This window comes from Ochotona princeps, chromosome 3 (assembly GCF_030435755.1).
Source record: "Ochotona princeps isolate mOchPri1 chromosome 3, mOchPri1.hap1, whole genome shotgun sequence".
NCBI lineage: Eukaryota > Metazoa > Chordata > Mammalia > Lagomorpha > Ochotonidae > Ochotona > Ochotona princeps.
In genome coordinates this window covers 3558945-3571370 of record NC_080834.1, presented here as the reverse complement: position 1 = coordinate 3571370, position 12426 = coordinate 3558945, and the positions used below count along the sequence as shown (strand labels likewise).

At 40.2% G+C, this 12426-nt stretch overlaps 1 protein-coding gene across 1 annotated transcript in view; it reads left to right on the top strand.

The window, feature by feature from the left end:
- Positions 1–12426, top strand: part of ATR (ATR serine/threonine kinase) — a 117112-nt gene that overhangs the window by 20731 nt on the left and 83955 nt on the right. Inside the window, exons 11-17 of the mRNA XM_058661393.1 lie at positions 1785–1975; positions 2074–2174; positions 2349–2520; positions 3173–3343; positions 6214–6408; positions 8513–8698; positions 11581–11673. Of these exons, the coding sequence (XP_058517376.1) occupies positions 1785–1975; positions 2074–2174; positions 2349–2520; positions 3173–3343; positions 6214–6408; positions 8513–8698; positions 11581–11673 (1109 nt within the window). The remainder of the gene's footprint in view (positions 1–1784; positions 1976–2073; positions 2175–2348; positions 2521–3172; positions 3344–6213; positions 6409–8512; positions 8699–11580; positions 11674–12426) is intronic.

Genomic DNA, 12426 nt, shown 5'->3' with positions numbered 1-12426 from the left:
AATGAGGAACTTCTTCTGGATCTCCAGGGGGTTGGCAGCAGCCCAAGTATTTGGGACATCTTTTGTTGCTTTTCTCAGTGTATTTGTAGGGAGCTAGTTCTGAAATGGAGCAGTTGGGATTTGAACAGGCATCTATAAGGGATGCTCACATTGCAGGCACGGGCCTTACCTACTGCTCCACAGTCAGATCCTGGTTTTTGTGGGTTTTTTTTTTAACTTTTTCCATTTTTTTTATTATATTTTTGGCAATCTTTACATAGTTAATTAGGGTACAATGTTCAAGGGCTAGTGGAAAGTGGGTAAGACTATTATTTCCACATTGTTTCCTTATGTATCTGAGGTAAAGGGGGATTTTAAGGGAGAAGCCCAACCCAATTTCCCACCCACCCCAGGTCCCTGATGTGGGGCATGCTCCGAGGGTCTTGCTCAAGTGGTTTTGATAGTTCAACAGTTCTGAATTGCTGCCACTCTCACCACTCCAAGCACAATGAGGTCGTTGAAGAATACACTGGTTGACATAGTCCATCGTTTGCCCAGTTTTTCATTGCCAACATATGGCTGAGGTGGTTGATTGACTTGTTCTGTCCTCTGTCTTTTCATGGTTAGGGTTCCGAGTCTAGCAGTTCGATTGGGGAGATCTCCAAAAGAAACTTTGTCTCAGGTGTTCCCAGACCAGATTCTTGTGTGTACTAGCAAGTACAAGGTCCGGCACAGTCAATTGCCCCAATCAGCTGATGGTTGCAGTTGCCGGGTCGATTCTGTTCCCAGCACTGTCTTCCACTGGAACCAATGGGTGTTGCAGTCCAGCCTGGTTCTGCCCAGCACACACTCGGCCCTCACATCAACCAGCGGGAGCTGCAACCTAGTTGGAGTGACCCACAATAGCCCCCACCAGGCCCGCCCCCTACCCTGGTTTGCCAGTATGTGCAGCAGACTAGTCCAGTCTGTCCCACATCCCATTCAGTTCTCATACATGATAATGGGCATTGAAGCCCAGTTCCATCTAACCAGCTCCACTATCCAGCCCACTTTTTTTTTTTAAGATGGCCTTGTGATTTAACAGGCTGATAGGGCAGACCTTTTGGTTGGTTTAATATCATCAGGTTCAACATTCTGTGTTTTCTTTGATAATACTAGAAATCTTCATGTGTCCCCTTGTTAGCACTTTGAACATTTAGAGCTTCCAATGATTAGACTACCTAGCCCAGTTGAGACCTGTAAATGCATCTTCTTGGCCCTTCCCATTGGTAATGGAAAATGAGTTTGCTGGGAATATGAGATTGATGTAAGAATTTGGAAGATTCATTGTTTAAATTGTAAGTTGCCATTTACTCTCAAATTTTCAAAGAAATAGATGACTCCCTAAATCTTTGCGCTGAATCAGCTCAGTAGTACGGCTGTGATCCTTTTTGTTCTTTGAATTAATGAAATGTGCTTCCAAGCCTGTCTTAGTGATGTATAGTGAGTTACAAAATCGAAAATGAGTTATTTTAATCATTAAAAACTAGAATTAAAAAAATTCAAATGTAATTAGTTTGTTTTTAACTAATTTTATTTTAAAGATTTAATCATTTTACGTTTAAATTTATACCTTATACTAAATTTAAGAAAAATAAAGAGTATTTTAATCATCTGAAATTCTTAGTGCTATACATATTACAGATATGAAATACTGGCATTATTGATCAACTTAGGATTCTTTGTGATATACTGGTAATGTTTTTATAGTACAACTTACATATTCTTAATGTGTTACATTCGGTGTCATGTACTGTCACCCTTAGCTTTCCTAGATAATCTTCAGCATCTTTGTAAGCATCTTGATTTTAGAGAAGATGAAACAGATGCGAGAGCGGTTCTTGGAACTTTATTGAATTTAATGGAAGACCCAAACAAGGATGTCAGAGTGGCTTTTAGTGGAAACATCAAGTATATATTAGAATGCTTGAACTCTGAAGATGGATTCATAAAAGAGGTTGTTAGTTTTGATTTTTAACTTCTGAGCTTTCTTTCACAAACCTTGCTCTGAAGCTTTCTTTAACCCATGACTTTTTATGCATTTATCTATTTTAGCTTTTTGTCTTGAGGATGAAGGAAGCATACACACAAGCTCAAATATCAAGAAATAACGAGTTGAAGGATACCTTGATCCTTACCACAGGGGATATTGGAAGGTATATTTGCAGCAGTTGTATTTTCCCTCACTTATTTTGCCCAGCTTCCGTTAGAAATGGTGTATGAGATGTATAATTTACGGAAACAAAATGATGTTCCCTGTGTTCACATGTGAATTTCCATTGGCTGCTGAGACATTGGTTTTGTATTTTTTGTTTACTTTTGAATTGTAGGGCTGCAAAGGGCGATTTGGTACCTTTTGCACTCTTGCACTTACTGCACTGTTTATTATCCAAGTCAGCATCTGTCTCTGGAGCAGCTTACACAGAAATCAGAGCCCTCGTTGCAGCGAAGAGCGTTAAACTACAGAACTTCTTCAGCCAGTATAAGAAGCCCATCTGTCAGGTGAGAGCCAAGATTCATCTCTACTATTAGCAAGAGTAGTTTTTTGGAAGAGAAAGGAAAACAAGCAAATAATAAGTACGTTTATTTTTCTTGAAATTATTAGGTTTGGAAATGATATATTGGTTTGCGCAAGAGAACTGAAAAATCTTGCCAGTTTTATCTTTTAACATTTGAAAATAAAGATGAAAATACGGGAAAGGGAAAAGATAATTTTACATATAAATGATTACATGTCTGATTAACAATGAGGGAGATAATTCTTTTTTAGCTCTTTTTTTGTGGAGATTAATTCTTTGTGTCTTAGCTTCATTTGTGTGGCAGTTTGTTTCAAAAAAGTATGTTCTTACAGAAAAGTTAGGCTATGTTAAAAATGTTAAGTATACTGATTTTATCTTGTACTTGTGGTCTAATCTTTAGACAATATTTAGACGAGATTTAGACAATATATAGATGGTATTCACATTTCTTCATGAACTGTTTCAGCTGCAAAAGGGAGATTATGACTTAATTTATTCTTCAAAGTTATCATGAAAGTTAAATGAGTCAATTCTGATGACATTGAACACTTTTGTACTTTCCTGGATGTTAGCTTAAGAAATGTTAATGCCAGGTATCTTCTATGTGAAAACTAACAAAAACTGTATTACTCTAGTTTTTAGTAGAATCTCTCCACTCTAGTCAGATGACAGCATTGCCTAACACTCCGTGCCAGAATGCCGAGATGCGCAAACAAGATGTAGCTCACCAGAGAGAGATGGCTTTAAATACCTTATCTGAAGTTGCCAACGTTTTTGACTTTCCTGACCTTAATCGTTTCCTTACTGTAAGTAGCAATGTACATGTAGTTAACGTAGTTGAGATTTTCCAATTCAGTGTTCAATCCATTCTATATTTTTCTTTCTCTTTGTTTATTTTTAAGGAAAGTCTGCAAAGCACATTGAGGAACGTACAGACTTTTCAAATTTGCATGTTTTCTTTTGACTTTGCTATCACTTGTACTCTAAAATTAAATGCAATCACTGTTCTGTATTAGCTATACAAATTAACTTAGGTAACTATTTAGACATACTGTCTTTAGTACTCTGATTGGGTCTCTTGGTATTCAGTGATTAGTAATGTGACAATATCTACTCTTTTTTTTTTTTTTTTTTTTTTAAGATTTGTTCATTTTATTACAGCCAGATATACACAGAGGAGGAGAGACAGAGAGGAAGATCTTCCGTCCGATGATTCACTCCCCAAGTGAGCCGCAACAGGCCGATGCTGCGCCAATCTGAAGCCGGGAACCTGGAACCTCTTCCAGGTCTCCCATGCGGGTGCAGGGTCCCAATGCATTGGGCTGTCCTCTACTGCTTTCCCAGGCCACAAGCAGGGAGCTGGATGGGAAGTGGAGCTGCCGGGATTAGAACCGGTGCCCATATGGGATCCCGAGGTGTTCAAGGCGAGGACTTTAGTCACTAGGCCACACTGCCGGGCCCATGACAATATCTACTCTTAAGAATTGGGTAATCAAGTAGAAAACTAGTTCTACAAACGCTTTGCTATGAATTCAAATGGCAGACTTTGTTTAGGAGACCTTGGAGAGTTTATTGGGTGGTGAGACATTCAACACAGCCTGCAAGTCGCTGCATGGGATTGCTGTTTCTGTGTCAGAGCGACAGGATTTAAGTTTTACCTCTTGTCTGGACTCCAGCTTCCTGCTCCCACACACCCTGGGAAAGCGGCAGGTGGTGGCTCAAGGGCTTGGTCCCTGCCACCCATATGGGACACCTCTGTCAAGGTCTAGGCTTCCGGCGTTGGGTTGGCCCAACCTCAGCAGTGTGGGCAGATGGGAAATCTGTCTCTCTTTCAGATTCCAAACCTCGTTGGACTGAGGTTTATCAGATGATGGAGTAGATTATTTTCTTACCTTTTCTACAAAGCAAAGTTTATCATTACTCTGAATTATAATAGCAATTCATATAGAATTTTTCCCTGCAGTATTACTATATTGTAGCAAACTTATATTGTTTGTGAAATGGCCACATTCTTGAAGACAAGATAATAGTGTGTAGTAAAATTACAATGCTATTAAGTTGTAAAGCATCATCCAAGTAAAACATAAGTGACTCTGAGGGTAGCACCTTGGTCTCATTCATTACTACCTTGCCCATGCCTGGGAAAGTGACTGACATGTAATAAGTGCTATTTAGGTATGTGTGGGAAAAAATTAGTGAAAGGCTACCCGTTTTATCTTATGGTTTTGTATGTATTTTATGAGTAAGATCTTAAAAGTAGTAGACCGAAATGAAAGCAGATTTGTTGCAGTATTACAGTGGGAGATGCATTAAACAATTTTCTTATGTTGCAACATTAACTCTTTAATTAAAACAAGAAGTTAGGGCCCGGCGGCGTGGCCTAGCGGCTTAAGTCCTCACCTTGAACGCCCCGGGATCCCATATGGGCGCCAGTTCTAATCCCGGCAGCTCCACTTCCCATCCAACTCCCTGCTTGTGGCCTGGGAGAGCAGTCGAGGATGGCCCAAAGCTTTGGGACCCTGCACCCGCGTGGGAGACCTGGGGGAGGTTCCTGGTTCCCGGCCTCGGATTGGCGCAGCACCGGCCTGTTGCGGCTCACTTGGGGAGCGAAAGATCGGATGGAAGATCTTCCTCTCTGTCTCTCCTCCTCTCTGTATATCCGGCTTTCCAGTAATAATAAATCTTAAAAAAACCCACAAAGTTAAAACTGACATTTATATACTCTTATTTATTCTCTAAATATATTAGTTCAAATAATATATCAGACTTGGGGCTTCTACTGTAGAGCCTGAGTACATTTCAACACATTTGAGTACTTGAAAGCATCTTGGCTTACATTTGTTTTAATACGGTGCATCTGTTTTGCCTCACAAATAAGTACTTTGCCTGTTTTTCTTCACTGTTACATATGGAGTGCCTGAATCATGCTGGATGCCCAGTGATTATCTCTTTATCGAGTAAATTGTAAATCTGAATTCAAAATCTTATATGGATTCAAGATTTGTAGGACATTAAATTTTTTTAGAAATTGTTTTCAGGGTTGGCATAGTGGCATACCAAGTTAATTCTTTGTCTGCAGTGCCAGCTGCTCCACTTCCAATCCAGCTCTTTACTTTCGGGTTGGGAAAAGAGCAGATGATAGGCTACATCCTTGGGAGATCTAGAAGCAGCTCCTGACTCCCAGCGTCACGCTGGCCCAGCTCTGGCCCTTGTGGCCTTTTGGAAAGTGAAGTAGCAGATAGAATATCTTCTCTGTGTTAATTCTGACTTCCAAGTAAAATAAATAACTTTCTAAAACACAATTATCTTTAATTTTTGATTGGGAGGCACAGAAAGAAGGAGAGAGAGAGAGTGAGTAACGGCTTTCTTTCTCTGGTTTACTACCCCTGGCTGACCTCCTGTAGTCAGGAGTGAGGAAGTCAGTCCAGGCCTCTAGAGTGGGTGGCAGGCACTTGGCTCCTAGGGCCATTAGAGTGTTTCTGAGAATCTGTGTTCACAGAAAACTAAATTCAGAAGTCAGAGTCGGGTACTGAAGCAAGGTAATCTAACAGGAAACAGGTATCTTAACTGCCAGACTAAACTCTTGCCTCTAAAAGCGTTTTTGCACAAAGCTTGTAGAGAGGTTTTATCACGCAGACAAATGTACTTTTTTGGTGATGGTTGTGTTCTTTTTCAGAGGACATTACAAGTTCTGTTACCTGACCTTGCTGCCAAAGCAAGCCCTGCAGCTTCGGCTATTATTCGAACTCTAGGAAAGCAACTGAATGTCAATCGTAGAGAAATTTTAATAAACAACTTTAAATACATTTTTTCCCATTTGGTCTGTTCCTGTTCCAAAGATGAACTAGAACGTGCTCTTCATTATCTAAAGGTAGCTGACTGTTTGCACTTATTTTACTATTGTGTTTAGGATTATAGGAAAGTAAAATTCTTGTAAGAGGAAGGTAAGTAACTTGCTGCCTATTTTAGAAGAATGGAAATCTTAATTTTGTTACAGTAAATAATCTTTGCCTGGGGAACATGTTAAAATAGAATTTTTCTTTTGTTAGGATGTTTGATCATTTCACTGTAGCGATACCCTAGCCATCCTTTGAGGATATTAGCAAATTTCATTTTAGTAGTTTTTTGGTTGATTGGTGCAATAAGTTGACTGATAACATACAAATATATATTTTGGCACAAAGGGACAATTTATTATTTATTTATTTATTTTTAAATTTTTAAAAAAATAATCTTACATAGTTGGTTAGGGTACAAAGGGTCAAGAGCTACAGGAAGTAGCCCTTGTTTCCACACTACTAATAAGAGTTTTTTCGCCTACATCTGGGGTCAGGGTAGAAAAACAGGGAAAAGCCCCACCCAGCCTCCCATCCATCCCAGGTCCCAGATGTGGGGCTTCCTCCGAGGGTCCTGCTCAAGTAGTTTTGATAGTTCAGCAGTTCTGAGTTGCTGCCAATTTCGCCATTCCAAGCACGCTGAAATCTAGTCAGAATCCACTGACTGACATAGTCTCTTCAGGGTTGGGGTTCTGAGATCAGCAGTTCAGTTGGAGGGATCTCCAAAGAAACCTTGTCTGAGGTGATGCCAGACCTGATTCTTGTGTGTGTTTGCTAATACAGAGTCCAACACCATCCGTCACCCCAGTCAGCTTGTGCACATGCTGGTCGTTGCAGTTGCTGGGTCAGTTCTATTCACAGCCCTGTCTTCCACGTGAACCGAGGGTTGTTGCAGTCCAGCCCGATCCTGCCCACTTCATACTCGACGCTCACACAAACCAATGGGAGCTGCAGCCTAGCTGGGGTGACTCCCCGTAACCCCTACCATGCCTGCCCCTTTCTCTGGTTCCCATGCTTGCCAGTGTGTACCACTGACTTGTTCAGTCTGTCCCACATCCCATTTAGCTCTCGTACGTGTCAGTGGGCATTGAAGCCTAGTTCAACCCAACCAATCCTACCACCCAGCCCACACACCTACTGGCAGTGCCTTTCTGTCTAGCCACCCTTGCCCAGAGGGACAACTTTCAAATATAATACCTACGCTTAGCTACTTAATGCTCCAGTTGCAGTTTGGTGTAGTGTCTTGCTAGTTTTTAAATTACAAATTAAAGCTTGTGCTTATTTTTTTGTTTTATATTAATATCTTTGAATAATATAAAACTATGTGGGACAAAATTTGTTGGAAGAATATACATAAGTTTACTATTTTCTCTGATGTCTGTTTATTTCATTTTTTAAAATATGCCAATAGTGAATCTTTATCTACATGAGTTATTGAATGTTAAATGCTTCTTCCATCTTGAGAAAGTAAATCTGTGTATTATAGAGGTAGAATGATGATAGTATTTGCTCCATGAATGAAACTGTACTTACCAATTAAGGGGATCATTTCACTTAATCCTTAGAGTTACCCAGTGGGACAGAGGTGCTAAGGGTTGAGCAACCCTTAATTGAAATGTTTCAGATTATAGAATTTTCTTTTGATTTTGGAGTTCTGTGTGTGTGTGTATAGGATGAAACCTAAGTCCAAACACAAAATTCAGTTCTATGTCATATGCATCTTATACCCTTGTTTTGAAGATAACTTTATCCAGTATCTCTAGTACACCTGCATTTTGAGTGTAGCCTGCCATGTGAGATGAGGCACGAAATTTTTCACTTACAAAATTGTTCTTCACTTGCGGAGCTCCCAGAGTTTTGGGTTTTTGAGTTGAGGGCATTTTGGATTTCAGATTTTTAGGGTTGCTTAACCTATATTATTTCATCTTATAAATGAGTAAGCCGAAGTAGAAAGAAGTTAGATTGCGTAACTTGTCCCAGGCACAGATAGTTAAGTTGACAGAGCTAGAGTTTACATTTTGTTACCTGATTTAGAGATCCTAATTAACAAATCATATGTTAAAGTCAGTATACTTATTTTAAGGTTGTTTGCATGATGGAAAAACTATGCCCTTTCTTTTAATTGTGTCTTTGGATTAGAATGAAACAGAAATTGAGTTGGGGAGCCTGTTGAGACAGGATTTCCAAGGACTGCATAATGAATTACTGCTGCGCATTGGAGAACACTATCAACAGGTCTTCAATGGATTATCAATACTTGCTTCATTTGCATCCAGTGATGATCCATACCAGGGGCCAAGAGATATCACCTCTCCTGAGCTGATGGTAAGAAATATGTTATGTGGGGTTGCTTTTGTTTTTCTCCCTTAAAAAAAATTATTTATTTACTCTTTTGAAAGGCAGAGTAATAGAGAAAGCTAGGAAACAGTCTTCCATGTGCTGATTTACTGCTCAGATGCCCACAACAGCCAACGCTGCAGCAGACCAAAACTGGGAGCCGAGAACGCGTCCATTTCTCCCATGTGGTGGAAGGAACCCAAGTACTTGGGCCATTATCCTATGTCTCCCAGGTGCATTAGCAGAAAGTTAGATCAAAGGACAGATTAGCTGGAATGCAAGCCAGGCATTCTGAGAGGCTGGCACTGCAAGCTATGGCTTAACCCACTGTACCTGCTCCTTTTCTTTATTTTTCACTATCTACTTTTTTTTCTTTTTCTTTAATTCATTTTTCCTTTCTTTCTCTCTCTCTCTGTCTCTCTCCCTTTCAAAGGCAGTGTAGTAGAGAGTGAGAGACAGAGGGAAAGAGAGCTATAACAGCTAGGGATGGACCAAGTTGCCATTTGGAGCTCAGAACTCAATGTGGGTCTCCCTCATGGGTAGCAGAACCCAAGTATGTGACCATCATCTGCTCTGTCCCAGAGTGTGCATCAACAGGAAGCTGGAATTGAAATGGAGCCAGAATTCAAATCCTGGCACAGCAGTATGGCATATAATACGCTAAGGGGCAGCTTAACCCATTGCAACACAATGCCAGCCCTTCTTAGTCTGTTTTTTTGCATTGTTCCCTAATCTGCCTTATCTCTACAGTCATTTAAGACTATATGATCTGACTGTATTTATCAGCATTTCTCCTTTTAAGTGATCTCATTTGACCTTTTGGTTTAATATGATTTATATTTCTTTGACCTCAAAGTTGAAATTTCAGTTTAGACTTATTTTGAACTTTGGATTTGTGAGTTAATACAGATAAGGTTCTTAGAAGAAATACATGGCCTATACAAAAAATTTTACATCAAAATAACTTAGTGAAGGGGCTAGTTTCAAAGTCAGAGGCAAGGTTAGGGGAACCGGGAAAGACTACTTAGGAATCCAGGGACTACAAACAGCAGAAAATCTAATTTCTGTCTTTGTCCTGGGCAAGGGAGAAAAGTGATGTTGCTAAAACCTCATTCAAAACTGAAACCATAGGAGAGCGATACTTGCCACTGCCAGAACCACCGTAATTAAAACAGAGGGAACAGGAAGTATAAATACCACACACTCTCATTTCCTGCCTCCGAAACTACTGCTGCTTCCCATTAAGTTTAGTGGGAAGCCAGATGGCCAGGAATCCTAAGTGATCCTAAGTCTGGCTGTCTCCCAGGCATTGTGCAAGGCAGCAGAGAACAGAGTGAACGTGAGGATGGGAGAGGGTGGCAGAGACTAACTTCGTGTTTTGTCAAGTCTGCTTGCCTGTATTGTGAACGTATCCAAACACGTCAAGGTGTAACGTGTCCTTTACAAATCTTCCTCTCCCTGCTTCTCTCTTCCTTGTCTCAGTCTACTCACTGGCTCCAATCAAAACCTGAAAAGCTTTCGTGAGCCTTCTGCTCATGAAAAACTGTGAGCAAGTTCTGTCAAGGCTGTTTCTAAATATGCATTTTTTTTTTTTGCCAATGCTGATATCACATGCATACAGACAACCATTGTCTTTGTCTGGAGCAACTATAAAAACCTCCAGACCCTTCTCTAACTTTTGTGTCTACACCCAGTTGTTTGATAGCATTTGGAGTGCTCTTTCTACAACTTATCATTCCTGCTGCTAAAATTCCTTCTGCTGTTCTCAATGCTCTGTCAGGATTCTTCTTCCTAAATGAAGTCCTTTTTCCAGCTTAGCCCTCAGTGCTGAAGAATAAGGATAGTCACTTGTCTCTCCCTAACCTCTTCCCTGTCTCTAGTCTGGGTCCTGGTGTGACTCAGATCCTGATGGTCCCACATCAGCTCACTCAGGGTGTTCTCACAATAATTTCTGCTTGTCATGGTGATTAAAAAGTCAGTATCATGCATTTCTTTCACTAAAAATGTGCACATACATGCATTAGAAAAAGATTTTTTAAAAATACATACTGAGCCTAGGAACCTACAATTTACTTAAAATTTTATTCAAGAGTAAGAGAGAGACAGTGAGAGAGCTCTCATCTTCTGGCTTACTCCCCAGATGCCTACAGTAGCTGGGGCTAAGCAAGGTTGATATCAAGAATCAATTACTAAAACCAGGTTTCCTACACGAGTGGCATGAACTCAACTTGAGCCATCATTGCTGCCTCCAATGGTTTATACTAGGATGAGACATCAGTGCAGCTGGATAAAACCCAGATTTTCTGATACAGGCTCTGGGCATCCCAAATGGCATCTTAACCACTGTGACAAACACCTACCTCAAGCAACTTAATTCAGCACCAGTTTTCCAGTGTTCTAATCTAGTTGGTTGGGGTAGGCATTGTGGCACAGCCAGTAAAGCCCTACCCAGAACACTCATATCCCATGTTGGAGTTTCTGGTTCAGGTTCCAGGTACTGCCAGTCAGTCTTACTGCTGGTGCACCTGGGAGCCAGTGGATGATGGCCCGAATGCCTGGTTTCTTTCCTAGGACCCACATAGAGGATCGTAGTGGGATTTCTGGCTCTTAGACTTTGGCCTGGCCTTAATCTCAGCTGTTGCAGGCCTTTATGGAATGAATCAGCAGATGGAAAATCTCTTTCTGTCTGTCTCTCTCTGTCACTCTACTAGACAGTAGATAGATATAGATATAGATACAGATACAGATATATAGACAGATTAAAAAGTTAATAGCCTACTTGGGTAAACTATGAATGATGTCATTAAGTAACAGTGTGTCAAGTTAAGAAATTTAATCTGTATGAATCATACGTTTCTGTTTTTCTTTAGGCTGATTATTTGCAACCCAAGTTGTTGGGAATTTTGGCTTTTTTTAACATGCAATTATTGAGCTCCAGTGTTGGCATTGAAGATAAAAAAATGGTAAGTAGTGATGATTAACTTCCAAAGTGCTGGAATAGGATTCTTTAGCATATGCAGAATACTAGATCTCTCCCTGCTGCAGGCACTGGAAGATAAAGCAGTAATCCCACATGGCATTTTGTATTTCTGAACAGTGTGTAAAAGCTTTTTGGGAGTCTAGAAATAACAGTTGTATTCCTTAGAATTCTTTAGTTTGTGAGGTATAGAAAACTCAAATGGACTTAAAGGAATTTATAGCTCTGTAACTAAAAGTTTATATAACTTTGGGCATAACTTGCTTCTGGACTCAAAAACTGTTCTTAGAATCAGTCTCTGGCTCATCTGTTTTGACTCTGTACGAAGTACCAGGTTATGACTTCAGAGACTTCAAACATCATTACAATATTTAGTCCCTCAGAAGAGACTGACAATCACTGATGGCTCAAATCAAAGTTGCATAATTGAATCATATTAGTCCAGATGGGTCTGAGGTGGATCACGGTTCATTTTGGTTTTTCTTTCATGTGGATGACAGGAACACAAGACTAGAGCTATTGCCTGCTACCTCTCAGAGTAAACTTTGGTAGGAAGCTGGACTTGGGAACAGAGCAGGCACTCTTAATGTACAGTGCAGATAGACCAAGTTTCATATTAATGACTACATTAAACATTTTTAAAAATAGTTTTTGGTATGTATTTGAATGACAGTTACAGTGAAAGAGAGAGAGAGACTTTTCATCTGCTGGTTCTGCTCAAATGGTTGCTGGGCCAAGG